The sequence below is a fragment of the Sminthopsis crassicaudata genome, chromosome 4 (genome assembly GCF_048593235.1).
Source record: "Sminthopsis crassicaudata isolate SCR6 chromosome 4, ASM4859323v1, whole genome shotgun sequence".
NCBI lineage: Eukaryota > Metazoa > Chordata > Mammalia > Dasyuromorphia > Dasyuridae > Sminthopsis > Sminthopsis crassicaudata.
In genome coordinates, this window is record NC_133620.1 from 371,884,134 (window position 1) to 371,907,867 (window position 23,734).

The window sequence follows — 23,734 nt, forward strand, 5'->3', positions numbered from 1 at the left end:
CTCTCACCAGTACACACACACACACACACACACACACCCGCGCGCGCTCACGCAAGCACTCTCGCTCTCTCGCCCTCTCACCCACCTGCCCTCCTGCACTCTCTGCAGCACGCTCATTCCCTGGTACACCAGCACTTGTCTTCTCCTGCTCATTCTCACGCCTTCGAATTCCTCTGGTCCGTCGCCCAGACTTAGGGGGCACCAGGGGCCAGGCGTCTCCCTGTTCCCTTTCTTGGAGATGGACATGATGCCTCACTGAGAAGGAAGAGGTTGCGTGGGGAGCGGGAGAGAAAGAAGTGGGCGCTCTTTCACTGCCCTGTTCTCTCCAGCCCAGACAATGCGCTCCCCGAAGTGCTCTTCGGGCGCCCTCCTCGCCTTCCTAGTCCAGTTCGTCCTTCGGGGGTGCCAGGCGAAGAACCTGACAGTGGCTGTGGTGCTGCCGGTGACCAACACCACGTACCCATGGTCGTGGTCGCGCGTGGGGCCGGCCGTGGACATGGCGTTGAAGAGGATAAACGAACGGTCGGACCTGCTGCCGGGCTGGACGGCGGTGTACCAGCTGGGCAGCAGCGAGAACCCCAAAGGGGTATGCTCCGACAGCTGGGCTCCTTTGGTTGCTGTGGACCTCAAAGTGGAGTACGACCCTGCGGTGTTTCTGGGGCCGGGCTGCGTGTACTCCGCTGCGCCTGTGGGCCGCTTTACCGCGCACTGGAAGGTGCCGCTGCTGACCGCCGGGGCGTCCGCTCTGGGCTTCGGCTCCAAGGATGAGTACGCCCTGACCACCCGCACTGGCCCGAGCCATGTCAAGATCGGGGACTTCATGGCCACGCTGCATCAGGAGCTGGGCTGGGAGCGCCGCACGTTCCTGCTCTACCATGACCGACCCGAACATGTCGAGGACGACCGGCCCTGCTTCTTTGCCATCGAAGGGCTGTACGTTCGGCTCCGGGACCGGCTCAACATCACCGTGGACCACCTGCAGTTTGTCGAGGGGGACCTGGAGCTGTATAGCGCGCTTCTTCGGGACGTAAAACAGAAAGGCAGAAGTAAGGGCGTACTCAGATAGCGGGAATGGGAGGCCAGCTCTGCCCTCCAAATCACCACTCCGACACCTTCTGGATTTCCCAAACTCGCGACCACACGGGCCCCCATCTCACAGCCAGTTTGCAGCCATTGGCCCTTTCTTTTCCTTTTTCCCTTCTTCCCTCTTAGATCCTCCTCACCCTTCTTTTTTTTTTTTTTTTTTTTTAATTGCTCTTTTCCAGCTCTGCTTCTGTTTCTCCAGCTCTTTCTCTACCCTTCCTTTCTTCTTTTCTCCTCTCCTTTTCCCCATTTTCACTCCTCATCCCTCCCCTGCTTTTCCATTTCTCCATCTTTCCTCTTGTCACTCTGCATGAATTGGCCATCTCTCCCACATCTATGCCCTCCCTCTCCCTCTTTTCCCCATTTTCCTTTTCTCCTGTTTTTTTTTTCACCCACTTCTCTGACCACCTATATAGTCCCTGTACCTTCTGTCTCTTCTAGTCATCTCCCCTTTCTACCCTCGGGGTCAATTTCCTGTCCTTTTCAATTTCCACTCTTTCCCCCATCTTTTCTATTGTTACTTCAGAAGAGGGAAAGTCAAAAAATGCTTTATTATCTTTGACAAGCTAATTCTGGGAGGATGATGGGATAGGCATGCAAGGGGAGGGAGAGAACGCCAGGGGAATGGGAGTTCCCTAAGGGGTCTGGGGAAGGAAAGCTTTACAGGAGAGGGGAAAGGGGCTAAAGTAGAGGATTCTCCCATCTTTCCCTTCCTTTATCCCCAAACTGTTCCCTGCTCATCTGACTCCTTCTTGTCCTCTGCCACAGTCATCTATATCTGCAGTTCTCCAAACACATTCAGAGACCTGATGCTCCTGGCCCAGGAAGCAGGGATGACTGGGGGAGATTATGTTTTCTTTTACCTTGATGTCTTCGGGAAGAGCCTGCAGGATGGGCATAACCCTATCTCTGGAAGGCCATGGCAGAAGGGGGATAGGTATGATGCCATTGCCCGAAAGGCCTTCCAGGTAGGTACCCCCAAAGTCCTAATTAGGACTTACCTCTCATTGTATGACATTATGCTGGAGGCTTATCCTTCTGGAGCCTTTTTTCCCTTGGTCCTTGACATACTTCCAGAATGGGGATGGGGTTGGGGGTGGGTTTTCAGGGAAAAAGAGAATGGATGGTAGAGGAGATGGGTTGGTGGCTTGAGAGCCAAATGAATGACAAGCTAGAGGAATGAGGTAAATCTGGAACTCAGAGGTGCCTCAGGCTGAGGAATTCAGACAACTCTCTTTCTATTCCTTTGCTTCTGAACTTAGGACTTTAGACTGACCAGATAGAAACAGAAAAATCCTAGGGAGTGGTCATGGTAGTCCCCAGAATGAGGAGCTCTGTAAATCAAGCACCTTCAGTTATATGCCTTATAATGCTTCCTTTCTTCTCCTCGCCTCATGGCCAGGTTGCTAAAATCATTACATATAAGGAACCTGATAATCCTGAGTATCCGAAATTTCTGCAGCAGCTCAAAGATTTAGCCCAGAAGAAATTTAACTTCACGGTGGGGGATGGTCTGGTAAGAAAGCTCCATTCTGATTCCCAAGCCAGTGTCTGGTATAATACACTCCTGCCCTACTGTTGCCAATTCATACATACCATACCCATCATCCTTCCTATTACAACTCTTCCACCCACATAAGCTCTGGGCTTCCATCTTCAATGCCTTTCGCCTCATCCTTTTCCATGTTTTAGCTCTACTCACTGTGTTCTATAGAATGCAAGTAGGCTCTTTGAAAACAGAGACTTTCTTTTTTTTTCTTTGTATTCTGAATGTCTAGAACTGTCCAGTGCCTTTCCTACAACAGTGTGCTTAATATTTGAATTTGTTAACCCTACACACTGTATCCTCCCTCCATATTCCTCCCCACCATCACCACCATGTCTCTTACCTTGGTCTTTAATAGCTACCCAATCTCTTCTCCCTATTCCTCCTGGTATTCCAGGTCCAGTATTCTTTGCCTGTTCCTGGTTCCTATTGATCTCTACTTTCTAACCCCCCCATACACACACACCATGCTCTTACCCAATGTCCTCCCTCAGTCATCCAGGTTAGAATGCCTGCTCACCAGTATCCCTTCCCAACAGGTGAACACCATTGCAGCCTCCTTCTATGATGGGCTTCTGATCTATGCCCAAGCAGTGACTGAGACACTTGCCAGTGGTGGTTCAGCCACTGATGGAGAAGCTGTCACAAGAAGAATGTGGAATCGGAGCTTCTATGGTTAGAGACTTGGAGTTAGAGTGTGTGTGTGTATGTGTGTGTCTGTGTGTGTCTGTGTGTGTGTGTGTGTGTGTGTGTGTGTGTGTGTGTGTGTGTGTGTGTAAAACAGAGGGACACCATGATATGAAAGAAAAGGAAGTCTTCTGAGGGATTTAGGAACTCCTCGAGGTTTTAGGTTGGAGAGGGTCCTGAGAAGTCATTTCAACTAGAGCATTATTGTCTCTGTGCTTTTTAACTAACTACATCCATGCTCCATTTAAAGCCCATTCCCCCATCTCTTAGTTAAAGACTCCATATACTCTATCAGGTTTCCATTCACTGTCCCCTGCATTTCCACGTAGAGTCATTTATATAAAGTCATATTCACACAAATATAAGTATATGTATATGGCTTTATACTGTGATTGTATGCATGTACATGTATACATATGTTTGTGTGTATATGTAAATGACTTTATATATATATATGTATTTATACATATATATATATATATATATATATATATATATATATATATGTAAATATACTCTCTCTGTGGGGGGGAGGGAGAAGGAGAGGGAAAAAGACTTCATTTGTCCTGCTGTTACTTCAATCGTTTTTTGTTCAGAGCACAAGGATACTTTTTCATGTCTGTTGGGGGGTGGGGGTGGAAATGGGGAAGAGGAATACAGAGATTCAGAAGAGTCTGCAGTGAAAACAGAACTGGTTTGGGGGTCCAGGTTTTGAGTTCAGGTCTTGGCTTTATTACTTATTACTTGTTCAACCTTAGAGAAGTCATTAAATCTTATTTTCCTCACCTATAAAATGGGATAATGGTTTTTTCCCAAAGGATTATTGAGAAGAAAGTATTTTACATAGCCATAAAGTGCTACAGACATATGAATAGATGTGAAATATAAGTAGAGGACCCTGGACCTTCCCCCCCTCAAGATGCACATCCTTCCCTCATCTTCCACTTTATACCTGCTTGTCTGCTTCAGGTGTTACAGGATACCTAAAAATCGACAGCAATGGTGACCGGGAGAATGACTTTTCTCTCTGGGACATGGAATCTTCTACTGGTATTTTCAGGGTAAGTAGGTGGGGATGAAAGGGAATATCATCAACCCTGCCTGACCATCCTATCAGACACTTCCCCTATATTCATATCCCAATTACAATTTAGAAAAAAAAAGTCATTGATGTCTTTTGTTTCTTCATCATCTTTGCTTCCAAATACATCCCTCTCTTCTCCCCATGTAGTCATTTCTTGTGATAATGAATAAAAAAGAACTGTTGAAAAAAATTAATGCTTCTTCAGCTATCATCATATAGATAATGTTCTACATCCATAGTCCTCTGCAAAAAAGGGAGGTGCACTTTTATCATATTTTGAAGGTCACACTGCATTGTTATAATTACACAATATCCATTTCTTGTTTCCATTTATTGTCATTATTGTTCTGATTCTACTTCCACGATTGTATCAGTTTATATTAGTCTTTCTTTATGTCTCTAATTTCCTCATTTTCATTATTTCTTAAGGTGCAATAATATTTCATTGCATGTGTATACCACAACTTGTTCAGATATTCCTCAGTCAGTGCCAGCTACCTATATTATTTTTAGTAACTTTGTTACCACAAAAAGTGCTACTATGAATATTTTTGCATATATATCTCTGTACTCCTATATCTATTTTGTTATTGTTGTTGAATCATGTCAAACTTTTTGTGGCCCCAGTTGGGGTTTTCTTGGCAAGGATACAGGAGTGGTTTGTCATTTCCTTCTCCAGCTCATTTTATAGATGAGGAAACTGAGGTAAATAGAGTTAAGTGACTTGACTAGGGTCCCACAATGAGTAAGTAGCTGAGGCTAGATTTGAACTCAGGTCTTCCTGACTACAAGTCTGGTGTTCTATTCACTGTACTACTTATTTGCTATCTATAGTTATCAATTTTTCTATCTTTCTGTCTCTATCTTTATATATTAGACAATGAGATTAAGATACAGATATAGCAATGAATGAAAGGGGTCAAAGGATATGAATATTTTATTGACCTTTTTAACATGATTCCAAATTGTTTTTCAGAATGTTTGGTAAGTACAGCTTCACCAACTGTTTGAACTAATTTTCATTTAAATTTGTTTGACAATCTCTTCTGCCCTAGTAGGGAGTCTTGGGTTCAAGTCTTGATTCTGCTATTAGTCTATTAGCTGTGTGACCTGGTAGTTGAACCTTTCTAAGCCTCAGTTTTCAAATTTCTAAAATGGAATAATTCTATTAGTTACCTGATTATAAGCCCTAAATCTTAAAGCACATAGAAATATGAATTGTTTTTGTTAACGTAACATCAACAACCAAAGGTGTTTAAAGTACCCAGAGATTTAAAGAAGATCCTGCACAATATTTTCTTTGTATCTTCCCTCACTTAATAAAGCAAATAGTTAATTGATTGTCCCAGGATTCAAAGAATGGGTAGGCAAGAGTGTAGGGTGGAATAAAGATGTCTGGGGACAACTTTGCCATGTTCAGGTCTGACCATCATTTTTCTTTCTATACCTTCCTCTTTTCCCCTCTCCCACCCCAGGTTGTGCTTAACTACAATGGAACAACCCAAGAGATGGTTTCTGTCCATGGACGTGAACTGTATTGGCCCTTAGGACATCCCCCTCCTGATATGCCCCTGTGTGGCTTTGATGGGAGAGATCCTGCCTGCAGTCAAGGTAATTCCCTCTTCTTCCTTGGGTTCTCAATTCTAGATTCCACCTGCCTATGTCCCTTCAGGATCTGGGATCTGGGAGAAAGGAAAGAGATGATTTCTTTCACCCCATTTCCCCAACTTTCAGGAAGTCCTTCTTATTCACACAAATTTGAAGTCATCAGCTCGGTTCAATGATCATTTCCATGTATAGAACACTCTAATTTAAGTATCCAGTTCTAAACTCTCTTCTGAACCCCACTCCCATATCTGTGACCTGCTGAGCTTTATTGAAATCGTGAACTTGGAGTAATGAGACCCTCCCTACTTATCTGTGTGATTTAGGCTAAGAAACAACTTTCTCAAATTCCTCCTCTGTAAAGTGAAGGAAAGTATTGGACTGGATGATCCCTAAGGTCCTTCCCCTCTAGATCCAATGGTTTCCTAGTTATCTTATAAGCATCTCAAAACTCCAATTGCCCTAAACAGAACTCATTATAGTTTTCCCCAAACTCATTCTTCTTCCAGAATTCCCTATTTCTGATAAGGACATAGTCTCTGAAGTCTCTTTATAATTCAACCACCATCCCACTCAGATATCACCATGATTTTTCTAAAATAGGTTTGACCATGTCACCCTTCTGCTCAGTTAGCTCTCATGGCTCCCTATTTACTCTAGACGCTACTCCTCTGTTTGGCATTTAAAATTCTTGCTAATATGATCCCTTCCTATCTTCCTAGTGTTCTCTTAACTCCCTTCCATGCACTCTACAATCTGGCAGTGATTGACCATGATTCTCCATCATCACCTCCATGATTTTGCACTGCTGTTCACCATGACTAGAATGCACTGACCTCTTCATCTCCAACTGGATTTCCCTAGCCTTCTTCAAGACTCAGCTCCCCTCCCATCTTCAGGCCCAGGAGGCCTTTACCTGAGATTGCTTTCCGTCTCTAATGTATATATCTTGAATGCACTTTATTTCTATGTTCTCTCTCTCATTAGAATGTAAGCTCTTTGAGGGCAGGGACTATTTTTGCTTTTCTTTGTATCTCCAATGTTTTAGTGATGTTAGTCCTTCATTCTCAAAGAATTCCAGAACATCTGGGAGATGATGCAATGCTATGCAGATGATTTGGATTTAAGGGAGGGAGGGCTGGGCAAGGTCATCTGCTCACCTTGCCCTCCAGAGCCATCTGGGTCCAGTGGCCAGAGAGAGATCAGGACGACTGGAGATGGCCCTGGATGAAATAGGAGACCTTGGCTTTTTTAGGCTAAGGTCTTCAACAGATCTCAAGTTGATTGAGGCTGCACCCAGTCAGTGATTAAGACTAAGTAGCTATTGAGGCAAAGAATCTCCTCTTTCACCTAGTCCAAAAAAATAAAATAAAATAAAAATAAATGATTAAATAGATAAATTAAACTGGAAGGGAAAGACCCTCGGGATTATTGGCCAAAGCAGAAATGATTGCTATTTACATTTAATCTGAGTTGATCAGAATCCAAAAAATGAACAAAAGGCTCTTGGCTAGGACCTATTGGTGGCCAATTAAAATCAAATTGTTTTTGGTTTAAGGCTTGGTCATAAAGAAAGAAATTTAGCCAGTGAACCCCAAGATATCTTGGGAGGGTTCAGAGATGGAAAAGGGAAAAAATGCTTTTAAGAGCATCTGTAGGTAAGAGTATGATATCCTATGAGGGAGGAAAGAAAGAAAGAGAGGGAAAAAGGGAGGGAGTAAGCAAGGAAAGAAAAAAGGAAGAAATGATAGGAGAGGAAGGAAAAAAGGAAGGAAGGAAGGAAGGAAGGAAGGAAGGAAGGAAGGAAGGAAGGAAGGAAGGAAGGAAGGAAGGAAGGCAGGCACATGAAATAACCATTATATATTATGTGCTATCAAAACCTTCATTCCCAAAGGATTAAGGAGAAATTATGTGACCCATGAAACCTATATTTGGCCTTTGTTAGGAGTATATAGAATAAATTATGTTAATTGAATAGGCTCTGAATTACTTGCAAAGTCAGAACAGAGACATCTCCCTTCAAGGTTTTAGAGATACTCATAAGGGATTGGGTGAGTCTCTTTTTCATTATAATCACTTCAAGGATCTATTTTTGATGTATTCAGTGATTAGTATCTTAATCTGGTTAGCCATTTAACTTAATCCTAAAATTTAACTTTGCAAAAGGACAATTAATTTGCAGATAAAAAGCAAGAATAAAAGTACAATGATTTATCCCAACACTTTAAGTGACATTCAGTCCTATATCATTTCATTCTCTAGAAAAAGTAAATTCAAACTTAGCTAAGTTTTTTTACATATCTTTGGTCCTATCAAAATCAGAAGTACCCAATGAGTGCTTGTTGCCTGCCTGCTTGCCTGCCTAGTTATCAGTAACCCAAGTATGTAACCTTGGAGTTATCCTTGATTTTTCTTTCTACCTCAGCTCCATATCTACTACATTTCCAAGTTTCATCCATTCTAGCTCCACTGTATTTCCCATTTCTGTCCCCTGTCTCTTCATCATATGGATTCTACTCTAGCTCAAGCCAATTAGTCTCCTTGCTTCCGGGCTCTCCCCAATTTCATCTGTATTCCACATAGCTGCCAAATCAATAGTTTTAAAACACAGAACACATCTTATTATTCCCATACTAAAAAAAACAAACAAAACAAAAACATTGTTATTATTTTTTTGTTATTATTTCAGACTCTGTGACCCAGTTTCAGTTTGTCATTTCCTTCTCCAGTTCATTTTTTTAAGCAGATGAAGAACTGAGATACGTAGGGTTAAGTGACTTAGCCAAGATCACTTAATAAGTGTCTGAGGTCAGATTGGAACTCATGAAGATGAATCTTTCTGATTACAATTCCAGTAATGCTATTTACATTTAATCCGCACCACCTACCCGTCCAGTACATAGTTAAAAACAAACAAACAAACAAAAAAACCCAAACCTTCAGCAATTTCCTATTAATTCCAGGATAAAATACAAAATTCTTAGCCTGGCCCGTCACATTCTGGCTCCCATCCACATGGCTCTAGTCTTATTTTATATTGTTCCCTTTCATACTGTATTACCACTGAACTTTCCTGCTAGCTCTTCCCCATATATAACATTTCATGGCAGATAGTGTGGCAAGGTCTTTGAGTCAGAGATCTTGGGTATGAATCCTGCCTCAGATACATACTGTTTATGGCCACAGTTTCCCAAACCTCATTTTCCTTTTCTGTAGATAAGAGGGTTGAACTAGATAGCTTCTAAGAGTTCTTTTCCTCTCAAGATCTGTGATTTCTCAACTCTATATCTTTGCAGATACAACATGTGCTGTATTTACTTTCTCATATACTCCAATAGAATATCATCTGCTTGCTGGCAAGGACCATTTTAATTTTAGTCTCACTTTTCTTGTGACTTTCACATTGCACACAGTAGGTGTTTCATACATTTATGGTTGAATTGACATCTAACCTGAGCATTTCCCCTTTCTGGATCTCTATGGTAGCCTCCCTCTCTACTCTGGAAGTCTTGGCCCTGGTTGGAAGTCTCCTGTTGTTCAGCATCTTAATTGTGTCCTTCTTCATATACAGGTGAGCAGGGTGGAGCCCTAGTGTTGGCAGAATGTGGAAATATAGCTGAGACAGGGCAAATAGGAAGGAGCTTGAGTGAACTGGGGGTGTCTGTGGGAGAGGAAGGGGATTAGGAGGGACTATCTTGGCTACAGGGCTCACACAGGGGAAGGGGATCAGGAGAAAACTTGCCCAAGAGCCAAGTCACTTCATGTTCAAGTACAAAAGCTATCTCCTGTCTGACATTTTAAAAGTTCAAGAGATGTGATTTCTGGGTAATTATTCATTTTATTAATGATGCTAGCAAGTTATTGATAAAATAGGTCAGTGTACTCTCAAATGCTAAAAACCCCTCATGGAGGTAGAATCATATTTTATATGCCCTTGGAAGAGTAGAAGTTCCTGAGGGGGCCAATCAACTCTAACTGGCTAACAATTAATAAGAAAATGAATATTATAATGAGATGTGGATTCATTCTAATGAAGGTCTTGCATCACCCAAGTCTTAGTCAAAGAGATCTATCCATTTCTATATTATCCATCTGACAAAATGGAAAATCTATATTTTCCCAGAACTATCTGAGTAAACATAGAGCAGGAATCCACCCATTAATCTAAACTTAGAATTTCTTTTATTATCTTTGATTAGATCTTTTGCCTTACTGAGTCTTTGAGAAAGATTTCCCACACTGGTTGATTTCTGGATGAGAAGTAGAAAAGGGGTGGGGGACCTTGTCCTGATCCAATAATTAGCAATTAATAAAAGAGAACAAATATTTTTCTCACCTGGTTTTCCCATTGTGGTTCAGCATGACCTGTGGGAGAATGGAGAGGTAAAGAAGGAAGAATGAGGAGGAGGAAAAGAGACTCAAGCAAAAAATGAATTTTGAGGATTTAGGGCTCTGAGAAATGGAATATAGAAAAAAGAAAAGGAGAGTAGGAAGGATACTAGAGAAATTTGCATTCTTAATCCTAATTTTTGTGTCCTGGACCCCTTCTGTAGCCTGATGGAGTACATAAACCCTTTCTCAGAATAATATTTTTAAATTTATTAAATAAAATAGAGAGACTCACAAAGGAAAACAATTACATTGAAATATAATTATCAAAAACTTTTTAAAATTCATGGATCCCCTTAAATCTATCCACAATTCTCTTGGGCTTAGGAATTCTTGTTATGATAAAAAGATCACTAATGCAGAGACCAGGAAAGATTAGTTCAGATTTTAACTCTGATATTTACTGGCTGTATGACTGGGGGAAAGTCATTTTATTTTGAAGAAACTCAGTTTCCTCACCTGTAAAATATGGATGATAATACCTCCTCTTACCCCTATACAAAGTTGTAGAGAAGAAACTAGTTCTCAAATCTTGCAGGATTTTTGAAAATATATCATTATTTAATGCTAAGAAACAGTAGAGGCAAGATATAATATTCTAACTATGTGGTTCAATGTGGGCTTCTCTTTACCCCCAGGAAGCTGCAACTGGAGAAGGAGCTGGCCTCAGAGCTGTGGAGGGTACGATGGGAAGATGTGCAAACCAGTAGCCTAGAGAGGACCCTCCGAAGTGCAGGGAGCCGGCTAACTCTGAGTGCAGTAAGTGGGGGAGGAGAAGGGGCTGTGGGGACCTCAATGCAGGATTCTGAGGACAGGGGAAGACATTTGCAGCCCTGAGGAGTGTAGGAGCTGAAGCAAGGCAAAGATTTACTCTGAAGCTTTTAGCTAGAGTCATTTGGAAAGGAAGTAGAAGGCAAATTTTAAAGGAAGTTCAGTGTGGAGAAAAGGACTATGGGACCAAAAGTGGACAATCTGAGTTTAAATAGGATCCCTGCTGCTTAGTAACTCACCTCTCTGAAAATCAGTTTTCTCATTTTAAAAATGAGAGAAGCCAGGCCTGGTTATATTTGCTTATATTCCCTGCTACTGGGAAGGATAAAGCTAGTGAATCACTTGATCTCAGAAGTTCTGAACTTATAATATAACATAACGTACTGTAACAATATAACACCACATAACAGAACCAAAAAATATTGTAATAAAATATATCTAATAATATAATGTTATTATTAACATTAATGAATTATGTTAATTTAATTAATAATCATATTATTGATACTGGTATTATTAATATGAACATAATAGTTAGCATTTTTATGGTACCTATTATGTTCTAAACACTGTGCAAAGCACTTTATAAATATCTCATTTCATCCTCATAATTACCATGGGAGGTAGATTTGATTGTTATTCCCATTTATAGTCAAGCAAAGTAAGACAGACCAAAAGTGACTTGTCTCCACATCACACAGCTAGGAAGTATCTGAGGCCAGACTTGAACTCAGATGATTCCAGCTCCATTCGCTGGCCCACCTACTTGTCTCTAGTCAGTGGAGGGTCAGTAGGACTCAAGCTGCCTGATAAGCTCTCAGGAGAGCCCTCTCAGGAGAGGGGGGCCACCAGAATTCCTAAAGAGGGATAAATTAGGCCAGAAAGAGAGCAGGTCAAAGCTGCTGTGCCCATCACTGGTGGAATCAGGCTCATGGAGGCCTGATAACATTTCCAGCCTGGGTGAGATGAGAGATCTGATATAATAAAAGGGTTGGAGGAAGAAATGAAATACTCCCTACTTCACAAGGTTGTTTTGATCATCCAATGACATCATAGAATCCAAAATAGAAGGGACCTCCCAGTCCATCTATGTCAACCCATAACTGAACAGGAATCCTCCCATCCTGGCTTCCTTCCAGTCTCAATTAACTGGTACCCTCTACAGGAAATCTTTCCCAATCCCTCTTATTTCCCAATCCCTCAATTAATTGTTACCTCTGTATTTTGTCCCTAGCTCCTTTGTATTATACATATCTCTTTGCTAGATGTCTTCCTTATTAACTCCTTGAAGGCAGGGTCTGACTTAAGCCTTTCTTTATATCCATAGCACTTAGCACAGGGCCTTATACATAATAGAAGCTTAATAAATTGACAACCTGACTGAAGATGTCCCACATTCAGTTTCTAATTGAAAATCTCAGGTGGAATAACTTGATTAATATGGATATATGCTTTACATGATTGCGCATATATAATCTGTATTAAATTGTTTGCTCTCTTAGCAAAGTAGAAGGAAAGGAGAAAGTTTGGAATTCAAAATTTTATATAAAAATGAATGTTAAAATATAAACTGAATATTTAATATATTGAATATAATGAATATAAACTGAAAATATTAAATAAAATATATTAAATATTTAAGAGGAAGGAAGGAAAGAGCAGGAAGGAAGAAAAGATGAAAAGAAGGAAAGGGAGAAAGGAAGGGGAAGGAAAAGGAAAAAAGAAAGAAAGGAAAGGAAGGAAGGAAGAAAGGAAGAAAGAAAGAAGAAGGAAGGAAGGAAGGAAAAAAGAAAGAGGAAAGGAGGAAGGGAAGAAGTAAGGAAGAGAGGAAAGGAGGAAGGAAGGGAGGGAGGGAGGAAAAAAAGAAAATCTCAGGTGAAGCTCAATCTCCCTCAAGGCAATTCATTTTCTTTTGGACAGCTCCAATCATTAGGAAATTTTTGTTTTTGTTTTGTTTATGACATCAAGCTAAGACCTATCCTCCCATAGCTTTTAGTTCTGCCCTTTTGGGCCTTCTCCCATGTGACAGACTTTCAAATAATCAGCCAATCAACAAGCTTTTTTAAAGTTCCTATTGTGTGACAGACTCTATGCTAAGTACTGGAAATACAAAGACGGAAGTGAAACAGTTCCTGCTCTCAAGGAGCTTACATTCTATCAAGGGAGATAACACAAAGGCTATTTTCATGGCTCCCCCAAGTCCATAGTTCTCCAGCCCAAGTATCCCCAGTTCCATTGCCTGATCTTCATATGGCACAGTTTCAGTTTCTCCCTCCATTCCGATCACCCTTCTCCAGACAAGCTCTCTCATGTTGATGGCTCCCAGTATTGATCACCAGGTTATGGTCTGATAGCGAAGGCAGACTGTAATGGAACTACCACTTCCCTTGTTCTAAGTCTTCTTCCACCTTGCATGCCTGCATTCAACTTCTGGGCTGCCATGTTCCACCTGGTTTTGAGATCTGGCTGCTTTAATGTCTTTGCTAAGTCATTCAACATTTCTGAACCAATTTGCTCACCTATAAAGTGGAATTATTAATAGTCAGTTGCTCTGATTGCCCCAAAGTAGGATGTTGGGAGGAACACAATCAGAGTATTCTGCCTTCTTTTCACTTCTTTTAGTGTTTTTACTTTGGGTCCAAAGGGGAAAAAACTTCAATGAGAAAGTAAAACCACAGTAGAGTCCTCCTGGACTATGTAAGGTTCCAATGAAATAATGGATGGGAAGGCACTAACTACATACACATGAAGGCACTGGGAGAAGTGGGCAGGGAGAGACAGGACCAGCGAAGCAATGACTAGGATTCAAATGACTGGGATGATCAGGATGGGGACCTGGGGAGGGAGTTTATTACACGTGAGGGAAAGCTGATCACCCTTGATTTATATATATATATACTCTCCTGCAGAGAGGATCCAACTACGGCTCCCTGCTGACCACTGAGGGCCAATTCCAGATTTATGCCAAGACGGCCTATTACAAGGTAGGAGGCCAGGACTGTGAATCCTGCATGTCTGGTTCCTGGGAATTAGAGTGGAAAATAATTTGAGATCTTTGGCTGGGGCATGGATAGGAGAATCAGTTGGGTTGGCAGGAGGAAGATGGGGGACCTGTAACCTATCTTATACTAAATTTCCCTTTCTTTATCCAGGGTAATCTTGTGGCTATAAAACATGTGAACCGGAAACGCATTGACCTCACCAGAAAAGTCCTGTTTGAGTTAAAACATGTAAATTGGGGTGGGGAAGCTCATTACGGTGGAGAAAATCAAATGGGAGAGGAGCCTAGAAGAAGGGGTTGGATTTGGCCCTATGGAGCTTTCTGGGAAATGGAGAATCAGAAGAGATCATTGGGAAAAGAGATAGGAGAGCCATCCAAGTACCTATTAAATGGAGTATTGGCAAAAAACGAGAATTAGAGAGGAGCTATGGAGTTAACAGGGACTAGATGGAAGGAGAATCTGGCTCAGGGAAGAGGGTCTCCAATAGCATTTTTGCTCTGTTACTTCCCTCTAGATGCGAGATGTGCAGAATGAACACCTGACACGGTTTGTGGGTGCCTGTACTGATCCCCCCAATATCTGTATCCTCACTGAATATTGTCCAAGAGGGAGCCTACAGGTGAGAGGGAATGTAGAGAGGATACATGAGAGAGATGAGTGAAAACCCACCATCCAAGGAGAATAGAGTCAGAATGGGGGATTCTGCTGGAGATGGAGGATGAAAAGAATCTGGTTCCATGATGGGAGGCAGAGTTGGGGAATGATGTGGGTGAGTAGGCTCACTTTCTCAGTTTTCTCTGGATGCTCACCCTACAGGATATCTTGGAGAATGAGAGTATTACCTTGGACTGGATGTTCCGATACTCACTCACAAATGACATTGTTAAGGTGTGTTCCCATGCTTTATTCAAGAGGAGGAAGTATGAAGAGGGATTAGAGTGGGGACAGTAGAGTTGTTCTCAGCTGAGGTACAATACGAAGAACATTGCATTTGAAGACAGGAGAGGACCTGGATAGAAATTTCTGTTCTTCTACTAATGAACAAAACACATCCCACTCTAGAAATCAATTCTTTCATCAGTAAGAGGAGAAATTGGATTTGTTAATCTCTTAGGTCCTTCTCAGATGTAAAAATGTATGACTCAGTATTTGGGGATCCAATTCAATTCATCAAACATCAAAAAAGGGCAAATGGTTCTAGATTTTGGGGATACAAAGAGAGCTCCCCTCCTTGCTTCTGCTTCTCTGTAGGGAATGCTGTTTCTGCACAATGGTGCCATTTGTTCCCATGGGAACCTCAAGTCATCCAACTGCGTAGTGGATGGGCGCTTCGTGCTCAAGATCACAGACTATGGGCTGGAGAGTTTCCGGGTGTCAGAGCCAGAGCACAGCTATACCCTCTATGCCAGTGAGACCTTGCCCTTGACTGTTTTGCTCTAGCCCTAAGAATATGAGTGCCCTCTAAGCCAATGAGAGTGACCACTGACCTCTAATGACCTTGACCAAGTAACTACTTTCTCTGAACCTCAGCTTCATCATTTGTAAATTGTAGGACTAGATTAGATTATCTCTAACACCTTTTGACTTCAGATGTGAGTGTAGCCACAGATTGGATGCTAGTGAGATAAAATGTTGACCCATGAAGACCCCAGCCCTCTTCATCGATAAAAGTCAAAACTCCAACTCCCATAACCTAATTCCAATGTTTCCCCCTTCATTCCTAAGCTGTGGAGGGCCTCTGTAACCTCCCTCTGTGACCTTTGACTTCTGACCCCCAGAGAAGCTGTGGACAGCTCCTGAGCTACTTCGAATGGCAGCCCCTCCTGCCCAGGGCACCCAGGCAGGTGACATTTACAGTTTCGGGATCATCCTTCAAGAGATAGCTCTTCGGAGGGGGGTGTTCCATGTGGAGGGAATGGACCTCAGTCCCAAAGGTGAAAGAACCACCTTTTTGTTATATCTTCCCATCCCTGTACTCAGCCCTGACACTGACTTTAGTTCCAAGGGAGACATTCCTTCCCCTGAAAGAGAAAAAAAAGGAAAGAAAGAAAAGTCCAAATCTTCTTTCTCTGATTAATTTCAATTCCAAGGAAAAAATCCTCAAAATTTCCCCTAATACCCAAGGGATCATTGTCAGTTTCCTTCATCCCTTCATCTCTCCCCTTAACATTAAGAGCCTGATTCATACTCAGCTTATCTCTTAACCCCTCAGCATCCTTTCCCTGCACTACCCTCCCTCCCAGACCCTGAAAATGCTCTCCTCCCTTACATCATGATACCACACAAGAATATGCACTAAGCCTCCAGAAACTCCCAGCTCATGTCCACCAGCCCACAAGGTCATTCCCTGACTAAAAGATGCTTCTCCCCTGCTCCAATTATCTATGCAGAAATTATTGAGCGGGTAGTCCGAGGGGAACAGCCCCCATTCCGGCCATCACTGGCCCTTCATTGCCATCTGGAGGAGCTAGGACAACTGATGCAGAAGTGCTGGGCTGAAAACCCCCAGGAGCGCCCACCCTTCCAACAGATCCGTCTGATGCTGCGGAAGTTCAACAGGTCTCCCCTTCTTCCAATATACACACTCTGCCCATACCCCTTACCCTATCACCTCTTTCCAACTCTGCCTCTCATCTATTTCCCCTAATCCTATTCTGTCCATTGTCCCCTTTCGCCTTCCTCTTTATTCATTTTACTTCCATCCTTCTCTTCCTACATTCCCCCTTAATATCTATTTATCTTCCCTCCCCCTCTTTCTCATTCTCTTCTCCATAACTCTTCCTTTTTTATTCTCTCCTTTCCCACTCCTGTCCACATGCCCTTCCATCTTTCTCCTCCACCTATCATTCCCTTCCTCATCTTCTTGACCCCTCTCATTCCTCTATCACTTACTCATCCTTAGCTACCTCATAGGGTTGTCTGAAGAAACACCTTGTATTATTGTATTTAAGTATTACTTCATAGTTATTATCTCCTCTTCCTTTCCTCCTCCTTCCTTAAAGAGCTATGTAAACATCAATTATCATCCTTCTTCTCCCAGCTCTCTTTTTCCTCTATCCCTTTCATCCTCTCTCCTCCTTTATCCTTTCCCATTCCTTCTCTCTCTCTTTCTCCATTCCCTTCTACTCCCTTTTCCTATATTTTTAATCTTCCTCCTCCTCCTTAATTATTACTTCTGTTCCACCTACCATTAGCCCAGGTAAATTGTGAGACTCAAATCAAGTAATGGATATAAAACATTCTGCAAATATCAAGGCATTGTATAAATTCCAGTTATAATAATAATAATTATTATTATTATAGCTGTTATTATTGTTATTGTTGTTAGCCTATAGTTACCAGGCCTTTGGTCTGAGAATAACTTCATTTCCCAAGTCTTCTACTGCACTTCTGCGGAGCTCAATCAATGCTTATAGACCAATACAGAGTTCTGCTGATAAATGCTTAACAGCCAGGCTCTACTAGAAAACAAACAGACAAACCCATCAATGCTCAAACATTTAAATTTAATCACAGTAACACTTTCTCAAGCCTAGATAGTCAACAAAACAATAAATCAAGCCAATTTACAGCAATTGCCAATTTGAGGTATAAATGCTCAAGCTAAAAATTTCACAGTTTGAAAAGTCAGTTTGAGCTATTTCCAGCACATTCTTGTATTACCTTTTCGACTCTCTTCTTTTTTATATTGAGGCGTTTATTTTTCACCACTACTTTCTAGATTGAACTTTCCCTTCTGACAAAGGAAAATAACTTAGCAAAATATATACCAACATTTTTTCTGACAGCATACCCAACATTCTGTCCTAGTCATCCCCTGTCTCTCTGTTGTGAAAATGAATATATATTGTGTTATCACTTCTTTAGGACCTTCATTATTTTTTCCTCATTATTCAGAGTTCAACTTCCTTTTTGTGATCTTTTAATTTACTTTGGTGTCATCATACATATTGTTGTCTCATATCTGCCTATTTTGCTCTGTATCAGTTAATATAAATCTCTCCATATTTCTCTGAATTACTCATATCCTGCAATTCTTGTTACAAAAAAAAAATTTGAATTATATTCCTGTGCCATAGTTTTTGCAGCCATTACCTTCTTTGTTTCTAGGTCTTTGTTATCACAGAGTGCTCTGTGAACTTAGTTTATCTTAGACTTTTCTTCTGTCCTTATAGTAAATATATCCCAGTTGTGGGATTGCTGGGTCAAAGGTTACTTCTTTTGATCATTGCAAATGGAAGTCCCCAATGACTAGACCACTTCACAAGTCTGTCCATACTGCATCAGTGTGTCTGTTTTCCCACAGCCTTTCTAATGTGAATTTCTCATCGTTGCCAATTTGTGTCACATTTGGTGAAAATTCAGAATTGTTTTACTTCCCGTTTTTCTTACTGTTACTGATTTGGAGCACGTTTTGGCCTTCCTTCTTCTTCACTTCCTTCTCCTTCATCCTCCCTATCTTCCTCCTAGTGTCATTCCTCCATAATCCTTCACCCACCACCCACCCCCATCTTAGTCTCTCCTTTAGGCTGCTCTGTCTCAGATCCTATCGCAGATCCCACATATGGGAGCAGGTTAATATTAAAGATTTCTTCCTCCCTCACAATTCTCCCGACCCTGGGTGTTCTTTCCAACACTGATGGGGTTCTTGGTAAATGGTCGAAGAAGTTGAACACGCGCACACACACACACACACACACACACACACACACACACACACACACACACACACATACAAACACACAGAGCCCTTCAACCTCAAGCCTTCCTCCATCCCTCACTCCTACCCCTTTCCTTGTCCTGTACCAGGGAGAACAGCAGCAATATCCTGGACAACTTGCTTTCAAGAATGGAGCAATATGCCAACAATTTGGAGGAGCTGGTGGAAGAAAGGACACAGGCCTACCTGGATGAAAAGCGGAAGGCTGAGGCTCTGCTGTATCAGATTCTGCCCCAGTGAGTTCTTGCCCTGGGATCTCCAGCATCCTCCCAGATCCTGCCCCATAGGACCTCTGTCTTCAGTTCCTCTCTCGGCCTAACCCCTGTGGGTTGCCTGTTGTAGGATCCCCAGAACTTAGTGCCCATCTGTGTAAAGCAAAGCATCATCACCATTATTATTTGTTTTTTGAGGCCAGAAAATATCTAAGGCCTCATTCAAATTCAGGTCCTTCTGACTCCAGCACAGAGGCCATTTAGCTGCCCCATACCATCATTATCATTGGTAAATAGACAAAAATAGTACTTATGTGATATTTGAAAATTTTCAAAGTGCCTTACAAATGTTATCTTTCTTAGGAGAGCTTACAATTCATTCATTCATTCATTCATTCATTCATTCATTCATTCTCTTAAAGGACAGGTTACTCCCAAGCTCCCATTACACCTATTTAAGAATCCCTCCATTAATAGGGTTTTGTAAGGGTTAATGTTGAAAAATTATCAATACATATCTTTTGAAAATTAAAAATCTTTAATGAAAAAATAAGAACAAAAAATATTATCCAGGTATAATCAATTTATTCAGAAATTAGATAACAAAAATATTTTTGGATTTTAAGTTCATACTTTGTTAGCATGAATAAGCTAAAATTTTGAACTACAAAAAAAAAAAAAGTATCCCCTCTATTTTCTACAAATCTCTCTTCCTTGACTCTCTTGACAATTTGGCTTCCTTTTTCATCCCTGTTGTCAAGGCTACTCCCCAGATTCTCCTTCACATCCCTAAGACACCACTCGATTTTGCTCAGTTCTCTTGTTGAAAAAGAGCTTCTGTCAGTCACACACATACCCATCCTGCCTTGTCCCCTGACCCACTGAACCTGACCCTTTCTCCCTTCTCCCCTCATCCCACAGCTCTGTGGCAGAGCAGCTGAAAAGAGGGGAGACAGTCCAAGCTGAGGCCTTTGACAGCGTCACCATCTACTTCAGCGACATTGTCGGCTTTACAGCTCTGTCCGCAGAAAGCACCCCCATGCAGGTGAGTAGGATGCCAGGGACCTGGCTGGCAGAATGATAAACGGCATCTGTGGAGCTAATCCACCCTGAGGCTTGCCTTCCCCATCTTGGGTAGGAGAGCTTTCCCCTGAGTCCTTTCACTGCTTCTCAACCAGCCTGCCCCCAGACTTCATTTATCAATAATTCCCACAGTAAAAATTCCCTTTCTTCTGGATACTTGACTTCCCTTCCCAGGTGGTGGCCCTCCTTAATGACTTGTACACCTGCTTCGATGCTGTGATTGACAACTTTGATGTATATAAGGTGACTGAATTGGGAAAGGGAAGAGGGGGGAGGTAATAGAAGAAGAAACAGTGATACAGAGACCAAGGGACAGAGAAAGAAAGAAAAAAGAAAGGAAAGTAGGAAAAAATAGGGTGACTCAGAGAGAGACACAGAAACAGACACAGGGCAATAGTCAGGGAGATGGAAATAGGATAAACATGACAGAAACATAAATTGACTGCGTCAGAGTAGGGCTGGGGATGGCCCAGAAGAAAGCATTTAGAAAGCACTGGGAAAGTCAGAGCCACAATTAGGACAAGGCCATGGGAATTTTGCCCAAGGGTGGAAAATTCCAAGAGCACCCATACTATCATCCCAGAGCACATTTCCTGCCTCTGACACAGGAAGGGCCAAAGATGACTCCAGGTGAGTCTCATTGCACTTGTGCTCCCCGTGTTCTGGTGGCAGGTGGAGACCATTGGAGATGCATACATGGTGGTATCTGGGCTCCCAGTGAGGAATGGACGCCTCCACGCCCCAGAAGTGGCCCGAATGGCTCTGGCCCTGCTGGATGCTGTTCACTCCTTCCGCATCCGCCATCGGCCACAGGAGCAGCTCCGCCTGCGCATTGGTATCCACACAGGTAAGAGTGTCTGCCCCTGAAGGGCCTGGACTCGCTCGCCCATCTCTAGCTATGGTCTCTCTCATCCCGGCCTTCCTAGGCCTGCCTCGGCTCTCCCCTGGTATGGTGGCTTCTGCAATCTCAGCCAGTTTCTATGACCACCCTGCTCCCCCTTGCCACACTCAGCCCATCCTGTCCCTCCTAACTAGGTCCAGTATGTGCTGGAGTAGTGGGGCTGAAGATGCCTCGTTACTGTCTTTTTGGAGACACAGTCAATACTGCCTCTCGGATGGAGTCCAACGGGGAAGGTAAGCTGGCAGCCCTGCTCTGTTACCTTCCCGGCTCATGCTAGCCGGTCTGTCCCCCTCACACTCCATCGACTCCTCTCCCTTCCCTCAAGCCCCTCCCCACTGAGGGACAATCTCCATATACAGGCGGGGCAGCTTAGCAAAGACCCATTCCTGCTTTATTCCTTCCTTTTATTCCTCTTCTGGCTACTTTAATTCTATTCCACACTGACTGTGTGGCTGTTGAATCCTTACTTCTGTGCTAAGTCCTTTGAGGGACAGAAAATAAATATAAAAGGCCATTTCTCATTGAAAAGACCAGACATAACTGCTTGAAATCATTAAAGAAGAAAACTTATTATTTATTCAGCATCAAAATTAGATATGAGGAATAAGTATAAGAATTCAGAGAAACTGTACAGTGATATAATAATTTTTAATACTGAAAATAATCAAGAGATCTGGGTACAAGGCCTCTCATCACTAATCAGTTGGACACTTCCCTGGCTAGCCCTTGTTTCATTTATAAAATATGAGTGCCACAGTGGAAGGAGTAGGGGCCATCGGTTCAAATCCCAGCCCTGACACTTATTCCTTCTTGGATGAAGTATGAATTACTTAATCCTTCTGGGCCTCAGTTTCCCCATTTGCAAAATGAAAGATTACATTAGATGACTTCTAAGGGCCCTTCCAGCTCTGTGATCCTACAGAAGAGACATGATTTGAATGATTGGGAAGGATGGGGAGAATTTTGATACAAACTTTATCCCTGGGTCTTTCCTATTTCCAAAAATCCCAAGAGGTTAAAGATTTAACAGAGGTCACACAGCCATCATTGTCAGAGGGAAGATTTGAACTCAAACTTTTCCCCTGCCTTCTCTCCTCCCTTCCTTTTGATCTGCCCTCCTTTGCTTATTCCTTCCCCAGCCTTGAAGATCCACATGTCTTCGGATACGAAGGCAGTCCTGGAAGAGTTTGGTGGCTTTGAATTGGAGCTTAGAGGGGATGTGGAAATGAAGGTACTAAATCCTCTGTCCCCGGACCTATCAATTATCCTTTCCCTTTTCCTCAGATGCCCTCCCTAGTACCTGCCCCATGCCAAGTGGCTGCACCTCCATCTCTTACCTAGTCTGGGACCCTCAGAAGAGCCAAGACCCAGCATTTGTGCCATCCCTAGGGGCCCCAACTCTAACCTCCTTCTTTCCCTGCTCAGGGCAAAGGCAAAGTGCGTACATACTGGCTTCTGGGAGAACGGGGAAGCAGCACCCGGGGCTGATGTGCCCTTCCTATCACCCTCAGTGCCCAGACTCAGGAGCAGCATCCCCTGCTAGAGAGCCCGGCTCTCCCATGGGACAGATGGGGGATTTGAACTGCTCAGGTTTGGAGACCTCAGTGGGGAATGATATCAATGTTCTGGAAGAGGACCAGAGACTGGGGATAACCCTAGACTACAGGACTGGATCAAATAATCATGCTGACACTTACACATACACACACATGCACACATGCATTCTCTGTCCTGGACCAAGCCAGTGTCCTTGGATCAGGACCTTGGATGCCTGGGTCCTTCTGCCCTTTATCCCATCTCTCCTCCCCCATTCAATCATGGCTATTTAGGAGGAGTGGAGGGATAGAGCTATCCCACAGACTGGACGACTGGCCTATGATTGGCTGGAGGAGACAGGCTCACCTGCCTAGAGAAGGTTGAGCTCAAAAAAAGAAAGGAGTGGTGGGAAGATTGGGGAAGGGGTGAAGCTTGTGAGAGGGCTGTCCATACCCAGCTTCTATTGTGAGCAGATGACAGATCATTAAAGTCTTTATTCCTGAAGCAGCCTCTTTTCTTGGGAAGCAGCATCCCATACAACATACATGTTCATGTACATGCACACGTGTGGAGTGTGAGAGGAAGGAAGGGAATGAATTCCTGCTATGTCACTGTGGTCCCTACTGATGTATTGCAAGAGGTATCTGTTTCCTTCCTGGGAGAATGAGGGAATCAAACTCAGAGTGTTTTGATGAAGGCTGCAGTTAGATGGAATAGTTGTTCCCCCTTTTTGGGGGGAGACAGGCAGTAGAGACCAGATCTGTCATTTTACTAGTTAAGGAGGTAAATTGTCACCACCTGAGCCATTTATGGACTTGGAGAAATGCCTAGAGCCCCACACAGAGAGGTTAAAGATTTAACAGAGGTCACAGAGCCATGATTGTCAGAGGGAGATTTGAATTCAGATTTTCCAAAACTGAAGCTAGCTCTTTATCCGCCATTCCAAGGCTCCTCCTTACTTGTTTCTTTGAGCCAAAAAATGTGATCCAGGACCCATTATTGAGCATTTTAGTGACTTTTATCCAGATTCCTTCATCTCCCCAAAACCATTAACTATAGATAGAAAATTCTTTCTCAGTTTCCCTAAGCAAGCAGTCCCTATGGGGGGGAAAGTG

At 42.7% G+C, this 23,734-nt stretch overlaps 1 protein-coding gene across 1 annotated transcript in view; it reads left to right on the forward strand.

Moving 5' to 3' along the window:
- The window catches only part of NPR1 (natriuretic peptide receptor 1), a 23,510-nt gene extending 387 nt beyond the window's left edge, over positions 1–23,123 (forward strand). The window contains exons 1-22 of the mRNA XM_074262135.1: positions 1–1,046; positions 1,852–2,051; positions 2,486–2,599; positions 3,169–3,304; positions 4,286–4,377; positions 5,876–6,011; positions 9,492–9,576; positions 11,033–11,153; positions 14,075–14,149; positions 14,318–14,395; positions 14,682–14,786; positions 14,984–15,055; positions 15,419–15,575; positions 15,946–16,101; positions 16,558–16,726; positions 18,977–19,123; positions 20,021–20,144; positions 20,357–20,425; positions 20,855–21,029; positions 21,218–21,316; positions 22,223–22,314; positions 22,509–23,123. The exon at positions 1–1,046 is cut by the window's left edge and continues 387 nt beyond it. Of these exons, the coding sequence (XP_074118236.1) occupies positions 338–1,046; positions 1,852–2,051; positions 2,486–2,599; positions 3,169–3,304; positions 4,286–4,377; positions 5,876–6,011; positions 9,492–9,576; positions 11,033–11,153; positions 14,075–14,149; positions 14,318–14,395; positions 14,682–14,786; positions 14,984–15,055; positions 15,419–15,575; positions 15,946–16,101; positions 16,558–16,726; positions 18,977–19,123; positions 20,021–20,144; positions 20,357–20,425; positions 20,855–21,029; positions 21,218–21,316; positions 22,223–22,314; positions 22,509–22,571 (3,174 nt within the window). The 5' untranslated portion in view covers positions 1–337 and the 3' untranslated portion in view covers positions 22,572–23,123. The remainder of the gene's footprint in view (positions 1,047–1,851; positions 2,052–2,485; positions 2,600–3,168; positions 3,305–4,285; positions 4,378–5,875; positions 6,012–9,491; positions 9,577–11,032; positions 11,154–14,074; positions 14,150–14,317; positions 14,396–14,681; positions 14,787–14,983; positions 15,056–15,418; positions 15,576–15,945; positions 16,102–16,557; positions 16,727–18,976; positions 19,124–20,020; positions 20,145–20,356; positions 20,426–20,854; positions 21,030–21,217; positions 21,317–22,222; positions 22,315–22,508) is intronic.
- Positions 23,124–23,734: the final 611 nt, after the last annotated feature.